General features: G+C 46.1%; 1 protein-coding gene across 1 annotated transcript; it reads left to right on the forward strand.

Moving 5' to 3' along the window:
• The first annotated feature begins 1,630 nt into the window (after nucleotides 1-1,630).
• Nucleotides 1,631-22,054, forward strand: prkar2aa (protein kinase, cAMP-dependent, regulatory, type II, alpha A). The gene is made up of 10 exons (XM_080534126.1): nucleotides 1,631-2,950; nucleotides 11,665-11,700; nucleotides 12,586-12,722; nucleotides 13,883-13,989; nucleotides 18,401-18,542; nucleotides 18,842-18,943; nucleotides 19,507-19,581; nucleotides 19,839-19,904; nucleotides 20,163-20,301; nucleotides 20,928-22,054. Exons 1-10 carry the CDS (start codon nucleotides 2,695-2,697, stop codon nucleotides 21,050-21,052), a joined length of 1,185 nt encoding a protein of 394 aa, XP_080390252.1. The 5' UTR covers nucleotides 1,631-2,694; the 3' UTR covers nucleotides 21,053-22,054.
• Nucleotides 22,055-23,809: the final 1,755 nt, after the last annotated feature.

A 23,809-nucleotide genomic window follows, 5' to 3' on the forward strand; every position in this document is an offset into this window, starting at 1 on the left:
TGCTAGGAATATCAATATGATATGTACAGTTAATATTAATGTGATATGTACAGGGTAGAGGTTATGGGGGGGGGGTTTAGGGGAAGCCTGTCAGTCAGACCAGCTTCATCATACCTACTGAAACAATGTCACCACATAACCAATCCCTGTCTTAACCTCAATGAATGGGGAAGTGTGTACTTTTGACTGGTAGACCTACTGTAGATTCATGTCAATTCTTTGGACCGGGACTGGGCTTAATCTGGGTGTGAGTAGAGGAGGGGATGAACCACCAGACATGGGGAGGCTGGTGGAAGTAGAAATCGGAGGACAGGATCATTGTAATGCATGGAACGGCTTTAAGAATGGTCCACAGGACTTTATAGGTCAGCCAGCTGGGTTGCAGTAGACAGAGCCTACAACTTAATCCGCCAGAGGGAGACTTCAGACAGACCCAACGCGCAGAAGACAAAGTTAGTCTGAGGAATTATAAAGCCATGTGTTATGTCTGCACACTGGGTTAACAGTGATGCATCAGTGTTAGATTGTTCTGCTATTGTGGTGTCATGCCTGAGTCACGATATCTGTGATATATAGCTCTGTTCTGTCCGTTGGTATAGAAGTAAACGAACGTTGAAGTTTATGCTATGAGTGTGTCGTGTGTTTCATATTACAAACACAATACCATGTCCATGGTGGTGATGGTGGTGGTGGTGGTGGTGGTGGTGGTCATGGCAACATCTTAACAGCTCTTAGGTAAGGGTAACCAGGAATAGGCTGGCGTGGCGGCACCATATCTGCTGCAGGCCCTGTATGCGTGGTGTGACCTGTTGCCAGAAAGAGGGAAAGGATGACTTGTGTGGGGAGTGCCCCATAAGCCCTTGGGATAAGGCCCAACAGCTCATGAGGAGATGACAGGGCTTCGGTCTGCTGTTCGATTTGTCGCTTAACTGTCTGACCCCGATAGAAAGTACTGGCAAGCAGATAGGGCCTATCGTAGAATGACTGTTACTTTGGAATTAATAAACATATTCACAATAGCGCATTAGTTATTAAAACGTTATATATTGATCTAAATTATTTATAATCGATTGAATATCTGCCATGAGAAATTTGTTGGTGACTGAGAGATTGACCTCCGGGGTGCTTGCATGTATGGTGTCGCCTATGGTCACTATCTGGTCAGGTAAATAGAAGATAGAGTTCATGTGTGTTCTAATTAGTCCATCCGTACGTAGGCCATGTAACTTCAAAGGTGTTTTTCTCTTCACATCTAGCCGACTTGGTGGTACTCAACTCAAGACAGAGGTCACTAGTGGGTGACACGGTAGGCCGCCTTCATTCACGCCCCCTTTGGCCAATCAACGCGTGTGATTCACGCTGCCTCTGTCAAGACTCTTTAACGGTTGGTCAGTCGGGCCTGTCAATCAATGTCAGCTGGCACGGCTCGCTCCTGTCAAGTTGACCACGCCCCCGGAGGAACGCTCGCTCATGTGGCTGTGGAGCGAAAAGAAGAGCCTCTACCGGAGGCACAAACGGATTTACTGATTATCACGCGTAGCCGCGTTATCAATAATTATACCGCAGAAATTCGTTACGAGTCGACAGCCGAGCGATATTCTGTCATTTGAGTTTTTAATATAACGTTTGAGTTATAGTCCCCGCGGCGTTCGTCGTTTCGAAGGGCTTTGGGAAACGCCGGGCTCGAGTTGTCCGCCTGCAACCGTCTGGACTCTCGGCGTTCTGAAGTCAGCTCGCTCACTATTTAGCCGGTTTCTGTTAGCCACCTTTTGCTGTGGGGCGTTTAGCTAATAATACCACGACAGCACCGGTAATAGTCCGTTTAACCGGCGGCTAGTTAACCCGCATCCTCAAGTCAAGTCCCACCCTCTCGTCAATTCTAAGCTATACTAGCATCGCTAGCTAGGTGGCTATCTGACTCCCCTCCGTCGTAAAGCTACGTCGACTGTGGGAGAGGCGTTGCTAGGTTGCTAGCTAGCTCCTAATATAAGTTCAGGTTGTAGTCCAGTATCGGTGATATTATAAGCTAATCGGATAGCGTTAGTTAGCTGGTGGGGTTCGGTCGCTACACTGGCCAGGAGACGGGCGAGAAAGAGGAGGCGAAATAAAGAGAGCAGGGGAGACAAGGCGAGGGAACCGGCTAACGTCAGCTGGCGGTGACACTGACAGATCAGACACAGACAGACGTAAGTTAGCGAAGGTTAGCCAGATAATATAGCTGTTGAGTTGTTGCCACTGGAGTGCTTGAATCGGCCGACTATAACGGGCCAGCTGTCATAGCACAGTTTACATGCCAGTAGCACATTAATCGAGCTAGCCCAACTAGCTAGCTAGCTAACTTAGCCACCCAACTTGACAGCTCCGTTTATTGAAAACTAACGTCACTGGTCATTTTTCTTTTCTCTCCACCAGACCTCCCTACGACAATTGTCAGTATTTGCTTGGACAGTTATTGTTCAGCAAATCTGCCACCTCCCAGCGCACTACTTACTCACCAATGTCAGCGGGCTAAACCCAGTTTCTGTGAAGCTGAAGAAGTGTTATAATCTCTACTACTAACTGTAGCAAATTAGCCAGCTACCTACACATGGACTGACATCGAGTATATTCGTAGCTAGCTAGCTGAATTTATATTTTTGTACGAAACAAATCGGAACATCTTTCTAGGTAGATAGCACCGATCAAAACACAGTGATGAGTATCGAGATACCGGTGGGCTTGACGGAGCTGCTGCAAGGCTACACCGTGGAGGTGCTCCGACAGAGGCCACCGGACCTGGTGGAATTCGCCGTACAATATTTCACTCGCTTGAGGGACACCAGGAGCCAAGATGGGGCCCCCGGTGCCGGTGTCCCCAAGATCGGGAAAGGGGTCATGTTCGACGGGGAGCCGATGCAGACTGAGTCCAATGGAGATGATGATGATGACGATGATGATTCTGATTTCGAGCGTAAGTTGCTGTCTAGGAGAAGTTCAGCACTGTCTTGTCACTAGGTTAGATAGATAGACTAGAGATGGCATTGAATAACTATCTAGCTGTCATCCTGTGCCGGTGACATCCTACATGTTAAGTTCCAATCGGTTTGTTTTGCAGTGCATACTGTAATGCATGTGTATCTGATTTGTTTCCACCGAGTGAGGCTACATTTTGTTGGTTAATAATAATGATGGCATTACATAAGTAGATGCAACACACACACACACACACACACACACACACACACACACACACACACACACTCACTCACTCAAGTGAAGAAAACTCTATTTGTGGACACAAGTTGTGGCCTGCATTAGACATCAGCCAGCCTCGGCCTCCCCCATGCAGCTATGCCTAGCAGGCCTAGTACACAACATGCTACAGCACACTCCTCTCCACAGCTGAGAGCAACGTGATCCAGGTCATGGGCTGTTATGTCGTGAATGGATGCTCTGTTTTTGTCAATGAACAGATGTGATCTCAGGGATTCAGAAATTAAGCTTTGATTGTCTGCCAGGGGGCCAATAAGTGGGAATTTAGTTTCGTCACTTGCTGTATTTGGCTGCTGTGTTGGATTGCGAGTGCCTCATCTGTGGAGTATGTGCAAACAGATTTGTTAGGACTTAGCTAATCACACCCACTTGAATTCCTGCTCGGGAGAGGAAATTGTCTCACATGCATGTCACAGAATTAGTTGAGCTGTAAACATGTTCTTTTAAAAAAAATGATTCTCCATTATTGTTTATCATGTGTGTCTGCCTAGTATACCACACTAACTATTCCACTCCTGGGTAAAAGGGACTTATAGGAAGAAGATATGTTTTTATTTATTTATTATTAAACAAACTGTTGCCTCATTTCATGTAACGAGAGGCGCCATTCTGTCTCGTCTGAAGCACTAGCTTTTGCACATTTCACTATCTCCAGGGTTCTTGTGGCAGTGTGGTGTTAGGCTATTTCAAGGGAGAGAGTGAATGAATAGGGGTTTTAGTGATGAGATGAATTGGGCTTTTACTGTGAGAGAGAGCACTAAAAGACACGTTTTTTTTAAGAAACGGAAGGATAAGACACCGTCTGTATTGAGTCAGGAAGGCTAGATAGAAGATAGGGAAAGGAAGAAGAATGGTGGGTTCGCACACTGGCATGCAATGTGCCTGATGTGGGGCACAACCAGCCTAACCCTTATGGCTGGAGGACACGGTCACCTGAATACATGACAGAGACTACAGAGCCTTTGTATGAGGGAGGGCTTCGCATCAGAGATGCAACCAGAAGATACACGTCGTAAACGAAGTAGATGATTAAACTAATTTGTGCTGCTTGAAGCGACTGCAAATAGGCCTCTTTTTTACTCTTCCTTTTAGTCATGTCAGAGTCCCCAGATCTCCTGCACCTATTTTAAGGCCCTGGCCTACTTGTTGTCTCTGGGTTATTTGTCAGGTATGAGAAGCCAGTTTGATTGGGTGAAGTGAAGTATCTATCTTACCAATCAGTATTGCTTAATATGGTCCTAGTATTTGTCCTATGCCTTATTGAAATGAGTGATGGGATGGGAGGTAACACTTCTAATGATACTACATACATACCCAGGTATATAGCTTATTTGAGCCTATATGCCCCAACAACCCTCTTCTGAAGAAGTCAGGGGGAGAGGGGGGAGCTATGGTCACTCTCAGTTGCGTTGCGCAACAGGTGACCTAATTATCCCACTGTGCATTTAAAGACTAATCTAATGGCTAGCATCCCTCGAGAGCCACGCTCGGCATTAGGGTTTAAAAGCTCTCTCCAGCTCAGTGTCTCTCTCTCTCTCCTGCAGCACTCCCTGTGAATGTGAATTCATGGTGGTAGGGTGGAAAACGAGTAGGATAGGCATCTGCAGGCAATTTTCTGGTTGAGATAAGACAGTCACGTTTTGATAAACATCTGAACTTTGGCACTTCCTCATTCCTGGCCCCATCTCCTGTGGCAGAAAAAAAGAGGAAATGGTGGGAAAGGCACATCCTTTGCTCCTTTATTTGCAGTTCACACGGTTTGCCCCCCACCCCCACAGTTTGTTGTTTACCATGGGGTAGGTCCCAATCTGGTAATACCGACCTGCTTAGGGCCCTGATTAAGACTTGTATTGAATCTCCGCTGTATTAAGCTGAATGTGAGCAGGGCTGTGCAAAGTAGGGGTTCATGGATTAGAACATTTTGGATTGGAATCCATCGCCGTCCATGTCCAGCCAGCCAGTCCTGTGGTTTGGCCACAGCCCTTAAGTGACCTGGCTTCCCTTCACTGCAGAGGTGTTGGTGGGTTGCAAGAGATCAGGATGTGGAAAACTGTCTAGTTTTCTCCTTTGATCAATGCAATGCTGACTCAATGCTGTTTTCATAGAAGAAGAGCACATCTACTAATCAGACACACCAGTGAGACAGCACATACAGCCTGCTTGTTTTGATAGATGACGACCACTCTGAATGTTTTTTAAATTAGCCGTACAATTTTCTAATCAGGTTCACTCAGGGTTGTTAACAACATGCCTGTTTGTTGTAGATATATCGTTTCTTCCAGGTTATATTACCCCGTCATGAATGATTACAGAGTAAAGAGTGGCTCATTGAAGAGGGGTGGGGGGTTGAAAACACAAGTTGAGCCTTCCCTAACTGTCTTTCATGTTCTTTCACAGCTTATTTCTTTCTTTCCCTCAACTAGCATTCAGACTGATCATACCCTATCTCTCTCTCTCTCTCAAATTCAAAGTTGCTTTATTGGTATGACATTCATGAAGTATGATGCAAGTACATTATTTGCAATACAAGACTCTCTCTCTCTATCCCCCACTCTTCAGCATTGACAGACAGATCCTACCCTCTCTCCCTGCGTGGGGTGGGATAGCTTCTCAATCTCAATCTGATTAGCCAAGGTGGCTTAGGGAGAGAGGGGCTCATCATTAGTACTGTACATAAGATCTAACAGGTCAGAGAAGGGGTGTGTGGGAGCTGGCGGCTACGGGGTCACTGGAAGACAGACACTACCAGGAGGAGGGGGAGAGAGACTGGGTGTAGTCCCCTGTAGTTTGTGAGGACAGTTAGCCACTAGGGTAAAGGTGAGTTGAACGTTGAACTGTGAATTGTGTTGATAGTTAGCTGGACATCCAGGCCTGTAAAACATCTGTAGATGACAATCTTATTAGAAAAGGTTAGCCAAATATTAGTGTTGGTCAGGCTGAGATGGTGGTGGTGTCCTTGTCCTGTCAGCCTGAGAGAAGACAGACCCCTGGACTCAGGCAAGCAACCTTGCTGTTCTCTAGTCTAACCAATAAGAGGGGGAATAAAATAGACAACGACCTTGGCCAATGAGAGTACTGATAAGTGCCACAGGTTCACTAGTTCTCTTGTCAATGGCAAGTAAAAACTCTCTCCCAGCCTTCTTTTTAATCAGTTGCTAGGTTGTTGTATAAATCCCACAGTACCACCCCCTGCTACTTTGAAGCACTTTACAAGCTTTCATCTGAAAAGTGGAAAGGCTGAACAGCCATTGGAATGTGAGCTTTGAGTTCACCGACTACTCCCGCTGATACTGTAAATGGTCACATTTGAGCAATGTGGGCTGTTTACGTTTGGCTAGGCTACTTCCCCCTAGCATTATGGCAAAGGCAAGGTCACGGTCACCCACTTAACTCATTTAGTGCTGAGATTGGATAAATTCGCCCAAATTGTCAACATTCGAGAGTGCCACGGGTGACTTTATTCAACAATGCTTAATTGATGATGCTTCATTTCATAGCCGGAGTAGAGCTGCTACGTAAATGCCACTTACAAACTTGGCACTCTAGGTGGTGAGTGTTCCTGAACTCTTTGGCAGTTTGAAACAGTTTGAAACATAACTGCTGTTTCCTGCCCATCCAAGCTCCCGCCACCCCTCTGCTGTTATAGCACCATGGGGAGTTGTTGTTTATTTCTTGCTTAGCCGATGACGGCCTCCTTCCTAGCCAACACACCCACATCTTTGAGAGTGGAACTGGGGCCGGCTCAGGCATCGAGGGGTTAACTCATCACTGACAGGCTCAGCACACCGAGGGTTAACTACCAATGCCAGCCCTGAACAGGATGGGGACACTTCCTTTTAAGGACTTTAGTCTGGAGAGAATGAGATAGAGGTAGAGTTAGATAACTAGTGAGAGAGAGAGAGAGAGACGGAGAGGGAGTGAGGGAGGGAGGGACGAAGAGTGTGCGTAGGAAACGCATAGTTGTCTAGGGGGAGTGGGAAAGCCGGAAAATACACTGGAGGAAAAATGACAAGGCCTAAATACCCAAGAACACTGCATTAGAAAGATAAGCTATGATCTGAGTCATCCCATGAACACCCTGTTAATAATATGCCAACTAGTGGAAGTGTGTGTGTGCGCACGTTTGTGTGCCTCTGTGTGTGTGTGTGTGTGTGTGTGTGTGTGTGCCCGTGCGTGTCTACTGCCTAGGCCTATATAATTAGGCCCAATGTAATGCTCATGTTCTGACATACAGCGTGGTGAACCTGAGGTGGGTGTGGTAAATTAGACCCTTAAGTGCGTGTGTTCCCGCCACTGTTTGGGTCTAACACTATCCCTTTCAATGTGACACGACGATAAATCACCTCAAGAACTGCTCAGCGAACCTCAACAATTTCAACCCCCCCCCCCCCCTTAATGTACTCGGAGGCAGCAGCAGTGTCCACATCCACAGATAACTCTCACATGGTGTGTGTGTGTGTGTGTGTGTGTGTGTGTGCGTGTGTGTGTGTGTGTGTGTGTGTGTGTGTGTGTGGGTGGGCGCGTGCGTGCTCGTGCTCGTGTGTGTAGCGTGTGCTTGGGTGGGGTACTTGGCAGTGTGAAACTCCGATCACTAATGAACAACAGCGGTGTGTATTCACTAGGTCATGATTGGTTTGGTACGGCAAGTTCCTGATATATAGTTCACGTCTGTGAGTGTGCATGTGTGTGTGTGAGATTAGATTAGCTTGTTCTATGGGTCCTGGTCTATAGTGTGTAAAGAGTGCTGACTCGTGCACTTTGAGATGACTCAACGTTGACTGGTGGCTGATGGTGAACGTGTGTGGATGGATGCAGCGTTGTTGTATTGGAGGCTTGGAGGAGGGGAAGATGTTAGTTCAGACAGAGAAGCTAGTTCCTGGATACATCCTACTGTGGGCTATTTGGGGAATTATTTAATTAAACACAGGTGTGTGTGTGTGTGTGTGTGTGTGTGTGTGTGTGTGTGTGTGTGTGTGTGTGTGTGTGTGTGTGTGTGTGTGTGTGTGTGTGAGTGAGAGAGTGAAAGGTTGAAGTCGTATATACTTCAGAGTGCACACACACACACAGAGCTGGGCCCTCTTCATAGTGTGTGTGAGTGTGTGTGTCTAGCATTATAAAGTGTAATCTCCTCCCCTTCCCCCCCCCCGCCTGGGCCAGTGGCAGTGAACAGTGTTAAGATGTTGTGTCAAAACAATCAGATTAGCAAACCTCCTGCCCCCACCCACTCCTGCATCATCAGTGAGATACCGCCCAGCTCACACAGCAGAGACATAATCCACCAGAGACAACACAGAACAGACACTTCTCACACCTCAGCCTCTATGGCAGGGCAGGGGCAGGTCCAGAGAGCTGGAAAAGTGGCTCTTAAAAAGCTCCAACTGTTATTTACTATGTAAGATTAAAAACCTGTATGTTGTGTCTGTCCAAGGGCTGAACTAGTGAGGTGTGTGTCTGTGTGTCTGTGTGTGTGTGTGTGTGTGTGTGTCTGCGTGTCTGTCTGTGTCTGCGTGTGTGTAGTTATCCTAGGCTATGTTTCTAGTTTGCTGACAGTATCAGAGAGCTCCCAGCTACCTGCTTTGTGTCGCTGCTACCATGGCACCACCCATCCAACCACCAGTCCATCCAGAGAATTAAGAACATTAGAATAAATTAGAATTATTTAGGTATCTCACATTGGGTTCTGATTCTACAGCTCTACAGGTGGCAAGGTCAGCCTTGGCATGTTGGTTTTAGGGGGGGGGGGGGGTCTTTGTGTGTGTGTGTGTGTGTGTGTGTGTGTGTGTCAGTCATCTTCACCAAGCACTTCCCTAGTGATTGTGAGTGTCCTTGTGTGTGTTCTTGCCCAGTGGGCAGTACTCCATGACAGCAACTCTCAGGTCGCTGCCTATGTTTGTTCATCAGCCACTCCCATGTTTAGAGTCCCCGGGCCCCCGCCTCACACACACAAACACACTTGTGTTTTGCGGCACACTGTCACACTCATTGCCACTCACGGCACACACACACACACACACACACACACACACACACTCACTCACTTACGCACGCTTACGCTCACACTCACTGACGCTTGGGCTTTGACAAACACACACACACACACACACACACACACACATATAGGCTGTTTGTAGTGTTCCACTTGACAGCCACTCCCTGGCTCTGCGGTTGCTGAGGACACGTGAAGCGTACGGCTTTCTCCCTGGTACTCTTCATCTGGCCTAACACTGCTTATCAGCAGGGCCTTGACTATGATACTGGAGGGAGAGAGGCGGGGGAGAGAGAAGAGGGGGGAGAGACTGAAAAGGAATGGAAGGAAAGGGAAATAGGAGACAAACTAGGAGGGGAGCGAGTAGTAAGAGAGAGAGGAAGAGGAGGGGATAAGACATTAGACATTAAGACAACAGACAGAAAGAGAGAGAGAGACGGCGTGGAATGCCTGAAGTGCTGTCAGCACGCAGAGCCTTATGATCAATATTCACAAACCATAAATATAACGACTTATTATGTACACTTTCATGGTAACTTTATGCTGCAGTAGAATACAACACATGGCCAGTACACTCGTACACTAGACCCAGCAGACAGTGATAACGTGTAATAGAATTCAATTTAAACGTCAGAGGGACTGAATTGCTTTATTTTTTTCTCTTTCTTTCTTTGTCTCTCTCTCTCTCCCTCTCTCCCACCCCTTTATGAGTGAGTGAGTGGGGGGGGGGGGAGGGGTGATCTGGCACTTAGTAAGAGGTGGATTGAGAAGGGGGGCTTGGGGGGGCAGTGGATTTGATGTTGTTATGGCAATGAGGAGGTCTTCCTTGTATTTGGTTGTCATGGCAACCTGAGGCACTTGATATCCACCACACGTGATGGCGAGAGCACTTCACACTCCATTTACACACACACGCACACACAATGGCGCACTCGCACTCTACCTGGCTCACAGATGTATCTAATCTGACAGTGAGGAACCATAATGTTGTGTGTTGTAGATCGATTGTAGAAGGTGGACTAAAGCCGTACTGTCTAGGCTACATGCTACCGGTCGCTAGCCGCCGCTTGCATGAACCCTATGCAGTATCTTTAGCCTTTCACATGAGGACAAACACATTCGTTCTCCATGCCCTTTGTGCCATTGTTGTTATCATTCTGGTATTTTATCGACATTTACGATCATGACCTGTGCTGCTCTGTGATTGGGTGGGTCAACAACAGGTGTGTCTCTTGTGTCTCTCACAGGTGGATGAGTGAGTGACTGAGGGAGGGAGGAAGAAAAAAAAGGAAGTGAGAGCCCTAAAAAGAAGTGAGACGTGTGCCCTGTGGAGGTAGACATCGGAGGACAGGCTCGTTATAATGCATAGAACGGAACAAGGGAATGGTATCAAACACACCTTTCTGATTCCGTGTGTTACAATGAGCTCGTCGTCTGATTTCCACCTCCACCAACCTCCACACAGTCAGGTGGAGGGAATTAGTTGTGTGTCCATGTTATTACACAGAGAGAGGAGGGAGGGAGGGAGAGAAAGGGAGGGAGAGAACAAAGAGATAAGGCCAGACTAGACACTAGGGACTAGGATAGGACACAAGGGACAAATTGTGTACAGTATGCTGAACCCACTTAGAGAGAGAGAGAGAGAGATGATAGTGGGAGGTGAGGGGGTGAGATGTAATGTGGCTGTCTTCAGGGGAGTGAGAGAGAGAGAGAGGGTGGGGTGAGGGAATGAGAGACAGAGAGAGAAAGAATGAGAGGTGAGGTTAGGGGCTGGATGTCATGTATGGCTGGTGTCCTCCGGGAGTCTGGGCTGGACCGGGTGGACCCACTTCACATGGCAGAGTTAATGGCTGCTGTCAGCACAGTGACGCAATGTGAAAGGGAGACAGCGAGAGGGAACCCTGGCCGGAGGTACTGACACTGTCCTGTCACTCCCTTGGGCCACCCACACACACACACACACACACACACACACACACACACACACACACACACACACACAGAGGGACACACTTTAGACACACAGAAGTCAAAGACCCCTCTCACTCCTATCTGTTATTTATATTCAAGGCTACGTTAGGCTTCATGCATATTCATGGTTCACACACTGCCCTCCAGGGCGATGTGTGTTGGGCTGTCTGACCACCTCCACCCTGACACCGCCCACGCTGGGACCACAGGGACGTAAGGCGGCTTGGTAGTACTGCAGGAAGGCGGCGGTTGGGCAATGGTCTTTTGCGTTACATTTTCTCTGTGTGTGTGTGTGTGTGTGTGTGTCTCAGTCGTGTCTCTCCGTCAGTTCAGGAGTGCTGGCGGTGATGTCAGAGGTCGTAACCACAGCTCACAGTTGCAGCGATGTGTAAACAGAAGAGAATGTACACTAACTCTCTCTCTCTCTCCCTCTTTCTCTCTCTCTCTCCGCACAGCCCCTCCTCCCAGTAGATTCAACCGCAGAGTGTCAGGTGAGTGTGTGTTTGACGTCAGCGTGACTGTAATGTCATCTCCAGCAGGGGTGTTTGTGCATGTTAAGTGGGTGGAGGGCAAGGCTTTGGTCTTTGGCCCCCTAGCTTCCTCAATGTTTACATACAGTTATGTGTTGTCTTGGTGTGTGATAAAAAGACGTGTGTGTGTGTGTGTGTGTGTGTGTGTGTGTGTGTGTGTGTGTGTGTGTGTGTGTGTGTGTGTGTATATGTGTGTGTGTGTGTGTGTTTTCGGTGATCATAATGACACGCTTGTCTGTTTAACAGAAGTCATGTTTCCACTATATGGAGCAAACAGTAGCTCTCTTGTAGCATGACAAGTGATTCCTCTTGTGGTTTGTGCTACAGTTATTGTGTCAGAATACAGTTATTGTGCTCTCAGAATGTGTTACAGTAAAACTATTCCCTCCAGTGTGCATTATAAGACAACAGTTCCCATAGTGTGTTACATTATAACCAAAACTCTTTAACGGTAGGATATAAAATCTCTGTAACACACTCCAGTTGGTATAGTTACATTCTAACCCCCCCCTGCCACCCAGTTTGTTACATTATAACTTGTCCCCCCAGTGTGTTACATTATAAGTCTTCCCCCACCAGTGTGTGTATGAGTTACATTATAACTCTTCCCCCACCAGTGTGTGTATGAGTTACATTATAACTCTTCCCCCACCAGTGTGTGTTACATTGTAACTCTTCCCCCACCAGTGTGTGTTACATTGTAACTCTTCCCCCACCAGTGTGTGTTACATTGTAACTCTTCCCCCCACCAGTGTGTGTTACATTGTAACTCTTCCCCCACCAGTGTGTTACATTGTAACTCTTCCCCCACCAGTGTGTGTTACATTATAACTCTTCCCCCACCAGTGTGTGCGGAGGCCTTCAACCCAGATGAGGAGGACGAGGACACCGAGCCCCGGGTGGTTCATCCCAAAACAGACGTGCAGCGCTGTCGACTGCAAGAGGCCTGCAGAGACATCCTACTGTTCAAAAGCCTGGACCAGGTACACACACACACACACACACACACACACACACACACACACATCCTACTGTTCAAAAGCCTGGACCAGGTACACACACACACACACACACACACACACACATCCTACTGTTCAAAAGCCTGGACCAGGTACACACACACACACACACACACACACACACACACACACACACACACACACACACACACACATATCCGACTGTTGAAAAGCCTGGACCAGGTACATCACACACACACACACACACACACACACACACACACACACACACACACACACACACACACACACATCCTACTGTTCAAAAGCCTGGACCAGGTACACACACACACACACACACACACACACACACACACACACACACACACACATCCTACTGTTCAAAAGCCTGGACCAGGTACACACACGCACACACACACTCACACTCACATCCTACTGTTCAAAAGCCTGGAACAGGTATACATACATACATACACACACACACACACAGACATCCTACTGTTCAAAAGCCTGCACCAGGTACACACACACACACACACACACTCACACTCACATCCTACTGTTCAAAAGCCTGGAACAGGTATACACACACACACACACACACACACACACACACACATCCTACTGTTCAAAAGCCTGGAACAGGTATACACACACACACACACACACACAGAGAGAGAGAGAGAGAGAGACATCCTGCTGTTCAAAAGCCTGGACCAGGTCCACACACACACACCAGGGTTCTCCTCAAATAATGGAACTATCTTTGATCACCAACAACAATCGTTGTGACAGTGCTGTTTTGCACTTTGTTACATGAATAAAAACGTGGATACAAAAAACTTTACAATCCAGCACCACACTGTTAATAAATCCTGGGGAGGACCCTGTACGCACATGTGCGCACACACACTCTCACACACACTTTCGCTATGACGCTGACAGGCTATATTACATTGACGCACGACACATTTTATTGAAGCATTCATTCAGGCTCATGAACAGCGTAAGACCTTGACCTCCACACACACACACACACACACACACACACACACAAGACAAGGGACAACTCAGTAAGTCAGCTTATTAAGTTTAACTTTTAAGTCACTTAGTGACTGATGGTGCTGTCCTACCATGAATCAGACCCCTCATTCTCCCCACAGGAGCAGTTCTCAGAAGTTTTGGACGCCATGTTTGAGCTCGTTGTCCAGCCCCAGGAGCACGTCATCGACCAGGGAGACGACGGAGACAACTTCTACGTTATTGAGAGGTGTGTGTGTGTGTGTGTGTGTGTGTGTGTTTTCTCTTCTTTTCTTTAATCTAACTTTAATAATTGAGTCATTCACTCTAAGGTCTATAGAGGTCTTCCAAGCCGCCTTGTGCTTCATCTTGCATCTTTGATCACTTGTTCCAGTTTGCTTCGCGCCCCCTCGGTCTCGGACTCCATGCATTCTATGGACCCCAGGGTGGGAGGCTGGTGGAGGTCGAAATCAGAGGACGGGCTCATTGTAATGCATTTTTTACCTCCATCAGCCTCCCCTGAAGGACACGTCCGTGACTTATTTCCTGATACTGGGCCAAAAAAGAGGGTTACAAATAACGGGCCTAACACTTGGTTTCGTGGTGGACTAATAAAGCACTCGGACACAACAGGTTGTGTGTGCGGGAAATTGTCTATCTATATAGGTAGATATATTTATATTATAGATAGATACAGTATATCTCAAAAGTGAGTACACCCTTTAGATTTTTGCAAATATTCTGTTATATCCTTTCAGGGGATAACATTATCCTACTGAAACTATGATATAACTTAAAGTAGTCAGTGTGCTGCTTGAATAACAGTATAGATTTATTGTCCTTTGAAAATTACTCAGTACACAGCTGTTAATGTCTAAACAGCTGGCAACAAAAGTGAGTACACCCCATAGTGAACATGTCCTAATTGTGCCTGATGATGTTGTTTTCCCGCCCTGGTGTCATGTGACTCGTTAGTGTTACAAGGATTCAGGTGTAAATGATAAGCAGGGCTGTTAAATGTGGTGTTTTGGGCACAATTCTCTCTGAATGCTGGACAACATGGCACCTCATGGCAAGGAACTCTGAGCGGCTGAAAAAATGGATTATTGTGCTTCACAAAGATGGCCTTGGCTATAAGAAGATTGCCAACACCCTGAAAATGAGTTGCAGCACAGGCTAAGATCATACAGCGGTTTTCCAGGACAGGTTCCACTCGGAACAGGTCTCGCCAGGGTCGACCAAAGAAGTTGAGTCCACGTGCTCAGCGTCATATCCAGAGGTTGGTTTCCAAAAATAGATGTGCGAGTGCTTCGCCTACAGTCAATGTGTTTTGCCTACAGTCAAGCATGGTGGTGGCAGCATCATGGTCTGGGGCTGCATGAGTGCTGCCGGCACTGGGGTGCTGCATTTCATTGAGGGACACATGAATTCCAATATAGGGCTGCAACTAACGATTATTTTGATAATCGATTAATCTGCCGATTATTATTTGGATTAGTCGATTAATCGGATACAAATGAAGAAAGAAAAAAGAATTCTTTTGCAAATTTTATTTGATGTTTTCTAAATCAGCCAGGCCTATAGATATACATGTGCAAAATGAATAAGTATTAATAAAAAATAAAAAATAATATAAATAAAAAAGGCGTTGCTACATTAAATAGGTTTAACAACAGGCCATGGACTATGGCGGTAGATTGTTTCAATAAAGTAGTTGAACTCTAGCTCAATACATGCATTGTTTTAGGTAATAACTTTGCTTAATGTAAAGGTCAGTAACCCAAAGTGCAATATAGGCTACAGACAAGACACTATGAATGAATGAATGGTCTTTATTGTCATTGCTACAGTACAGGTACCAAACAACGAAATTTAGGAGGGGTGGCTCCCCTGGTGCTAGGAAAGAAAAAAAAACTAAAAAAAACACAAGAAGGGAAGGAGCTGGTTTACATAAATAAAGGCTATGTACACTATCCACTATACTATACTGTACAGATAGACGACTAGGGTTGTCATATTGCACATAGTGTTATTGCACATTCATTTGAAGTGTCGCAGTTTGCAGGCTAGAAATGTACATATTTGTGCCTCAGCACTACACCTGATTTTTTCAGTCCAGCAGCTGCCATCAATCCGTCCAGACTGTCCAGGGCCCAGAACCTAGGTCTTTGCTGTATTCAGGGCCTGGATGGCCCTGGGGTAGAAGCTGTGCTTCAGTCTGTTTGTCCTTGCGGCCATGGTCCTGTACCGCCTTTTCGAGGGCAGCCGGGTAACACTAATGTTTTTATATAACAGATATGCTCCAAAACAATGCAATGTGTCCTCTCACTCCATACAATAGGCTAGGCTACAGTCAGTGCCTCACTCTAGCTAGCCTTTAGCTTATCACCTCTGCTCTACCACTGACGTTAGCCAGCTAGCTAAATACACTTGTCATGCAATATTGAATTCATGAATGCGAGCAAACACTCACTGGCTATCGCATTACATTACAGTCATTTAGCTGACGCTTCGCCAGAACTCACACTAACGCATTTGCATGGAGAGCAGGAGACAATGGAAGGGCTGAGCACAGCAGTACTTATATAATAAAACAATAGGAAGTTAGCTGTAACCTATATTCTATAGAAACATAGTTACTGCTGTGGATACTTTTCAGGATGCCATGTTGCAACTGGCCGGGGACTTCAGCTGAAAATTAGCCGACTAGGCTAACGCTGCCTTTTTTACTATATTTTATATGGTTCATGTATTAGGATTGTCCTCGATATAATAAACTAATAAACTAAACTAAACTGTGGTTCTCAGCACAGCTACGCAGAATACAGCTGGACGAGCAGCGTAGTGACAGTCAGCTAGCGGCAGCAGCGAGCTAACCCTGCTAGCTAACTCACTAGCATGTCCTGACAGCAGACAGCAGTCAGCTTCACTCTCAAGGCTTTTGAGTAGCATGATTTAAATGTAGCCGCCGCGCCGGTGTAGGTACCGGATTTTCCCACTTTTCCGGTTCCGGTCATAGGTAGCGCTATGATTCGCTATGATTCGCGATGCCTACACCGGCTCCGCAGCGTGGCGTGCGTGGCGTGCGTCAACAGGAAGTAGGTTTGTTATGGAACAAGACCCGACGAATCGATAATGGTATTCGTCGTCAACGAATTTCATTATCGATTTTTATCGATTTCATCGATTCGTTGTTGCAGCCCTATTCCAATATATACTGTGACATCCTGCAGCAGAGCATGATCCCCTCTCTTCGGAAACTGGGCCGTAGGGCAGTTTTCCAACATGATAATGACCCTAAACACACCTCCAAGATGACAACGGCCTTGCTAAAGAAGCTGAAGGTTAAGGTGATGGACTGGCCAAGTATGTCTCCAGACCTAAACCCAGTTGAGCACATGTGGGGCATCCTCAAGAGGAAGGTGGAGGAGTGCAAGGTGTCCAACATCCGTGGGCTCCGTGATGTCGTCATGGAGGAGTGGAAGAAGATTCCAGAAGCAACCTGTGCAGCTCTGGTAAATTCCATGCCCAGGAGGGTTAAAGCAGTGCTAGATAACAATGGTGGTCACACAAAATATTGACACTTTGGGCACAATTTAGACATGTTCACTATGGGGTGTACTCACTTTCGTTGCCAGCTGTTTAGACATTAACAGCTGTGTACTGAGTAATTTTCAATGGACAATAAATCTATACTGTTATTCAAGCAGCACACTGACTACTTTAAGTTATATCAAAGTTTCATTAAGATAGTGTTATCCCCTGAAAGGATATGACAGAATATTTGCAAAAATCTAAAGGGTGTACTCACTTTTGAGATATACTGTACATACATAGAAATATCTATATCTATATTGTTCATGCCATAATTATAATAATAATAATAATATATTGTATTAATAAATAATAATAATATTATTGTTATGGTTCACCTTAAACTGTCCACCCATCACTCAGTCAGTCTACTGGCCTGGAGGCTTAGTCTCTGCTCCACGCACAAGCTACACACGTCATAAGTACACTCAGCCTGTTCCCTGGCCCCCTCGCCTGACCTGCAAAGCCTCATGGGAAACGCCGAGGTCATCTCCATGGCACGGGGCGTTTCTCTCTGTTCTCACTCGCTATTTTTCTCTCTTGTCTGTCGGTTCTCTCTCGCTCTCCTCTTTCTATTTCTCTCTCTCTCTCTCTCTGTCTTTCTGTTCTCTATCTCTAATGTAAGTGATCATCATCACTAATCTGATCCCCTCAAACAAAGTTAATACTCCAGCGACACAGGCTTACACCAGTCGGGACGGCCAATCACATCCCCCATACAAGAAGGCCACGTCATCTGGCCCAACACAGTTCATTCCTTTCTCTCTACCTCTCTGTGTCTGCTCTCTCTCTCTCTGGTTTAATCCCTGCAGAATGCTCCACAGGGAAAAAACACAGACTGACGCTGAGTTCAGATTAAATATATCTTTGGGAATTTGATCTTCTATCTGTCCTAATCTTATTGTAGATTAGTCTGGTCTGGAGAGTACACAGCAGGGTATTCTCCCAATATAGGATGGTTTTGTGTGTTCTAGTTTACCTAATCTCTCTGTCTCTCTCTTTCTCTCTTTCTTTTTCTCTGTCTGTCTCTACCCCTCCTCCCTGTCTCTCTCTCTCCCACCCCCCAGGGGAGTGTATGATATTGTGGTGAAGGGCTGCTGTGTGGGCCAGTATGACAACAAGGGCAGCTTTGGAGAGCTGGCGCTGATGTACAACACCCCCCGCGCCGCTACCATCATCGCCACCACCGAAGGATCTCTCTGGGGCCTGGTGAGACTCCCTCTCCCTCTGCTACAGCCGCAGCTCCACCTGGTGGACAGGTTGGAGATCTGCATAGACTATAGGATCACTTTATTGTCCATCGTAGCTGGACAGTGGTCCGTGCTGTGTGATTGAATGTGCTTCAGTGTTTTTAATAGATGCTACAGGATTTCTGTTTTAATTTCAGCCGATTTTGGTTCTGAAATTGGCGCTCACAAGACAAAATAAATTGACGCGTTGACTTAATAGTTCCAGAAATATTGTGAAGCAGGTACAGATGTGTAATTGTGTGATTGTGTGTGTGCTAGGACCGGGCCACGTTCCGTAGACTCATCGTGAAGAACAACGCCAAGAAGAGGAAGATGTACGAGGCCTTCATCGAATGTGTGCCCCTGTTGAAGTCTCTAGAGGTGAGGGGAGGGGGGGGTGCCCCTGTTGAAGTCTCTAGAGGTGAGGGGAGGGGGGGGGTGCCCCTGTTGAAGTCTCTAGAGGTGAGGGGAGGGTGCCCCTGTTGAAGTCTCTAGAGGTGAGGGGAGGGGGGGGGTGCCCCTGTTGAAGTCTCTAGAGGTGAGGGGAGGGGGGGGGTGCCCCTGTTGAAGTCTCTAGAGGTGAGGGGAGGGGAGGGGGGGTGCCCCTGTTGAAGTCTCTAGAGGTGAGGGGAGGGTGCCCCTGTTGAAGTCTCTAGAGGTGAGGGGAGGGGGGGGGTGCCCCTGTTGAAGTCTCTAGAGGTGAGGGGAGGGGGGGTGCCCCTGTTGAAGTCTCTAGAGGTGAGGGGAGGGGAGGGGGGGTGCCCCTGTTGAAGTCTCATGAGGGGAGGGGTTGGGGAGGGGGGGCAGGGGGGAAGATATAGAGAGGGATGGAAAGGGCAGTGAAATGGAGCAGTTGATGTTTAACGTTGAAATCCCTGTCTGATTTGTTATTAACTAATTTCGCTCTCTCATCCATAATCTCTCTCTCTCTCTCTCTCTCTTAGTTGTCTGAGAGGATGAAGATTGTTGACGTATTAGCAGGGAAGCAGTTCACAGACGGCGAGCGCATCATCCTGCAGGTATGTCTCTCCCTCTCTCTCTCTCTGTGTGTGTGTGTGTGTGTGTGTGTGTGTGTGTGTGTGTGTGTGTGTGTGTGTGTGTGTGTGTGTGTGTGTGTGTGTGTGTGTGTGGTCATCTCTGAAACACTGCTGATGAAAATGATTTATTTTTGCTTGATGTGAGGTCAGCCTTACCTTGAGCTGTAATGATGTTGAACCCTTCAACGTCTAATTAGGAACTGTGTGTGTGTGTGTGTGTGTGTGTGTGTGTTTCTCAGGGGGACAGTGCTGACTGCTTCTACATCGTGGAATCTGGAGAAGTGAAGATCATGATGAAGAGCAAAGTAGGTCTTCCTCACTCTGCTCACTCTCCTCTCTTCTCACATTTCCTGTTTTCTTGTAACGTGTTATTTATTGACAACTGTCTTCCCATTACTTTTGTCCTCTCTCTCTCTCTCTCTACCTCTTTCCACAATCCTCCACTCTCTCCTTCTACCTCTTTTCTTAAACCCTCCTCACCTCTCTCTCTCCCCCTCACCTCTCTCTCTCCCCCACACCACTCCCTCCCTCACCTCCCTCTGCCCCCTCTCTCCCTCGTCCAGACAAAGAAAGACCAGCAGGACAATGCTGAGGTGGAGATCACACGCTGCAGCAGGGGTCATTACTTTGGGGAGCTGGCCCTGGTCACCAACAAGCCCCGCGCTGCTTCAGCCTACGCCGTGGGGGAGGTCCGCTGCTTGGGTAAGAACCTCTAGAAGACCCCTACAGTAACGCTGTATCCCAATCAAGGGAGCCCATGTAGTAACAGCTAAACTCCAGCATAGATGGAAAGAATATCAGCCCTAAATGAATACCCAGCATCCACCCACTTACCACTGGAGGCTGGAGGCTGGTGGAGGAGGAAATCGAAAGGACGGGCTCATTGTAATGCATGGAACGGAATGAGGAACGGTATTAAACACAACGTGTGTTTGATACCATTCCTCATTCCTTTCCAAGCATTACAGATGTGTTTGATACCATTAGTTATTCCGTTCCATGCATTACAATGAGCCTGTCCTCCGATTTCTACCTCCACAGCCTCCCCTATGTAGCAATACAGTGAGCATGCGTCACCTGGCCTATCAGAAGGATATTCAGATCTGCCCAAGTGCCTACGGGAGAGGGAGGGACTTAGGGTTTAGTTTGGGGATTACAATAGGTTCTCTCTATCTAGAGTTCTCTAGACAGGTCTCCTAAGATCTGAACGATCAGCGATCTCAACTGTGTGTGTGTGTGTGTGTGTGTGTGTGTGTGTGTGTGTGTGTGTGTGTAGTTTTTTTTTGTTGCAGTACTAGACATTGACATTGTGTGTCTGTGTGTTTCAGTAATAGACATCCAGGCGTTTGAGCGTCTGCTGGGCTCCTGTAAGGAGATCATGAAGAGGAACATCGCGCACTACGAAGAACAGCTGGTGGCTCTGTTCGGTTCCAGTATGGACCTGAGAGACTGAAGAACTTCTCTGTGCCTTACACACACACACACACACACACACACACACACACACACACACACACACACACACACACACACACACACACACACACACACACACGCTATCGTCCATGCACATTTAGATGCATGAACACATAGATAGGCATTGAGAGACACCCACTTACCTAGTGTACTCACCCTTACACACATTTCCTAGCTCAACACACTCCTTTATAAGCTCACTCATAGGTACATGAGTACACACACACACACACACTCACTCTCACACACACACTCTCACACTCTCTCTCTTACACACACACTCCTAACTCACACAGACTCTCAGTCGCTTGAACTGTTTCAGCCTCGCAATGTCCCTGCTGCCATGACCCTGACACAGCCACAACAAAGCAAGGACATAGAACGAACACACACACACACATTGCAGACATGCAGGCTTGCCCTTTCTCTCTCACGTAGAGATTCAGACACACACATACAAATTCATACCACCTCAGCCAAGGACACATCTACGCACGCACGCACGCACACACACATATACACACACACACGCACACAAACACACACACACATAGGCAGTCACACTTGCAAAAACAGACACCTGGTAAGAAAAAGAAGAAAGAAACATTTAAAAACAGGAAAAATACCAAAAAAATAAAATGCAACAAAAAAAAAAGAAAGAGAAAAGGTTTAAAGAGGAGTTTTAGAAACATTTTATGAAGAAAACAGAAGCTTTGATAAAATATTATTTAAATAAAAGTGTTTCCTCTTTGGGGGTTGAGTCCTTTCTGAAAGCTCTCCTACTGTTGTAGTGCCGGTGTTTACCACAGAAAACCCCCACATTTCAGGGGTTGTTATTGTCATCATTAACTCCACACACACAATGTATTATTATGATTATTATTATTATTATATATTCATTATTTTGTTTTACTTTGACCAATTCAGATAAAGCACCATCTCAGACAATGTAAAACAAAAATATAGTGCTTATTTGTCCTTGATCATTCAGAATGAGTTGTCCTGGATAAAAAAAATAAAGCAAACATTTTGTTAAAGTGCTGGGTGTCTGTTGTTTATTTCATATGTCAAGCATGTTAAACTGTGCAGAGTAGACTCCTCGTTATGGTCCTCTGCGTGCGTGTGCGTGTGCGTGTCTGTCTGTAATGAGTATGTGTCTCTAAAATGAATCCTTCTTGTACGCATTCCTTACTATTGAGAATGAGAGGTGATTGGCTGATATTCAAGCTGTGCAACTCTGTGTGTGTGAGAGACATTTTGGAATGAATAACAGAATTTATCAATAACATCTGGAAATGGTCGTTCTAGTGAATGATAATAGTTGTTGGTATGGAGAGTGCTATGATACCTCCCGTACACTGGATGGAAGAATAGCGAGGCTTGACTCCACCCACAGAGCACAGCGACCATTGGACATTTTCTCGGGCGGTAAATACTGATCGCGGGTCAGTGAGAGCGTTCGTGCGTAACCACCGTTTAGGCTCATTTGAGAAACTACAACTGATCCAGGAGCCGCCAGCCGTCCACAGCTCTCAAGGGGCCGAGGTTTCATTGGGAGAAGCGTGTAACGATGGAAATGTAGGTATCGCGAAAAGAGAATTATGACTATGAACCAAAAATAGGCTAATATTCCTGTGATGTTAGATATCGATACTGCAATAAGAAGAAGATATTACATTAACATGTGGTTCATTCCTATAAGGGAGGGTCCCCGTGCGGCTAGTAGTTCGAAGCACAAAAGCACTGTAGGTTTGAGACGTCTGCAGCCAAACTACGTACAGGAGTTGAACACAGATACAATGTCAGAATTGTACATTGTGAACCTACAGTAACAGATGATGGCACCATGGATTTATGATGCTAGACTCAAGACACAACAACGCAAATACATTTAGGAGAGATCTGTCGCGTTGTGTGAGGGCGCGTTCTTATCCTGTCATCTGAATGCCGCTGTTGTCATACCTTATATGGTATCAGGGACAGGTCAGAAGTTGGAGGGTTTTATTAGGGCTACTCTAGCCTATGAATTTGCATTCAGACATGACGTGACGTTAGAATTATAAGGTTCTATCTCCATTTTTGTCAAAATTGAGTTTTTTTTACATAATCTGAACCATTAGGTGTTTATTAATGCCTGTGTGGTGTTATTTTTAAAATGTTGACATTTTTAAGTTAGTAATTACTCAAATACAAAGGTTCCATCTCACAAAACATAATGGAATGTAAACATTTTGACGCTCAATATCTCTGAACTACCCTAAACGGAGATAGAACCTTATCATTCTAAGCTCTCGATATGAGTTGCTGAATAACTTCTTTCCTCTGTTGAAACTTAGTGGTGAAATATAGTGGGTTATTTACGAGGAACACAAAACATGTTCCAGAGGAAAGAGGTTATTTTGCAATATATGTCCACATATAATGATGCCTGGCCCCTGCATTAAGGGTGGCTGTATTCAATCAAAACCGAATATCATAGATAAGTGAAGTTATGTTTATACTTTATTGTGGCAGGGAGTCCCATTGAGACCAATGTCTCTTTTACAAGGGAGCCCTGCATACACATAATTTATAAAAAATTAAAATATGTAAATGTAAATAGAAATTACAACATTATAAACAACATTAGTTTCAAAGTAAACATAAACTCTACATCAGTACCCAATACATCTTATACATACATGTAGGCTATAACACATGTATCAGATGTGACTAAATATGTTATGAATATAGA

Source organism: Nansenia antarctica, assembly GCF_963989245.1.
Source record: "Nansenia antarctica genome assembly, chromosome: 6".
NCBI lineage: Eukaryota > Metazoa > Chordata > Actinopteri > Argentiniformes > Microstomatidae > Nansenia > Nansenia antarctica.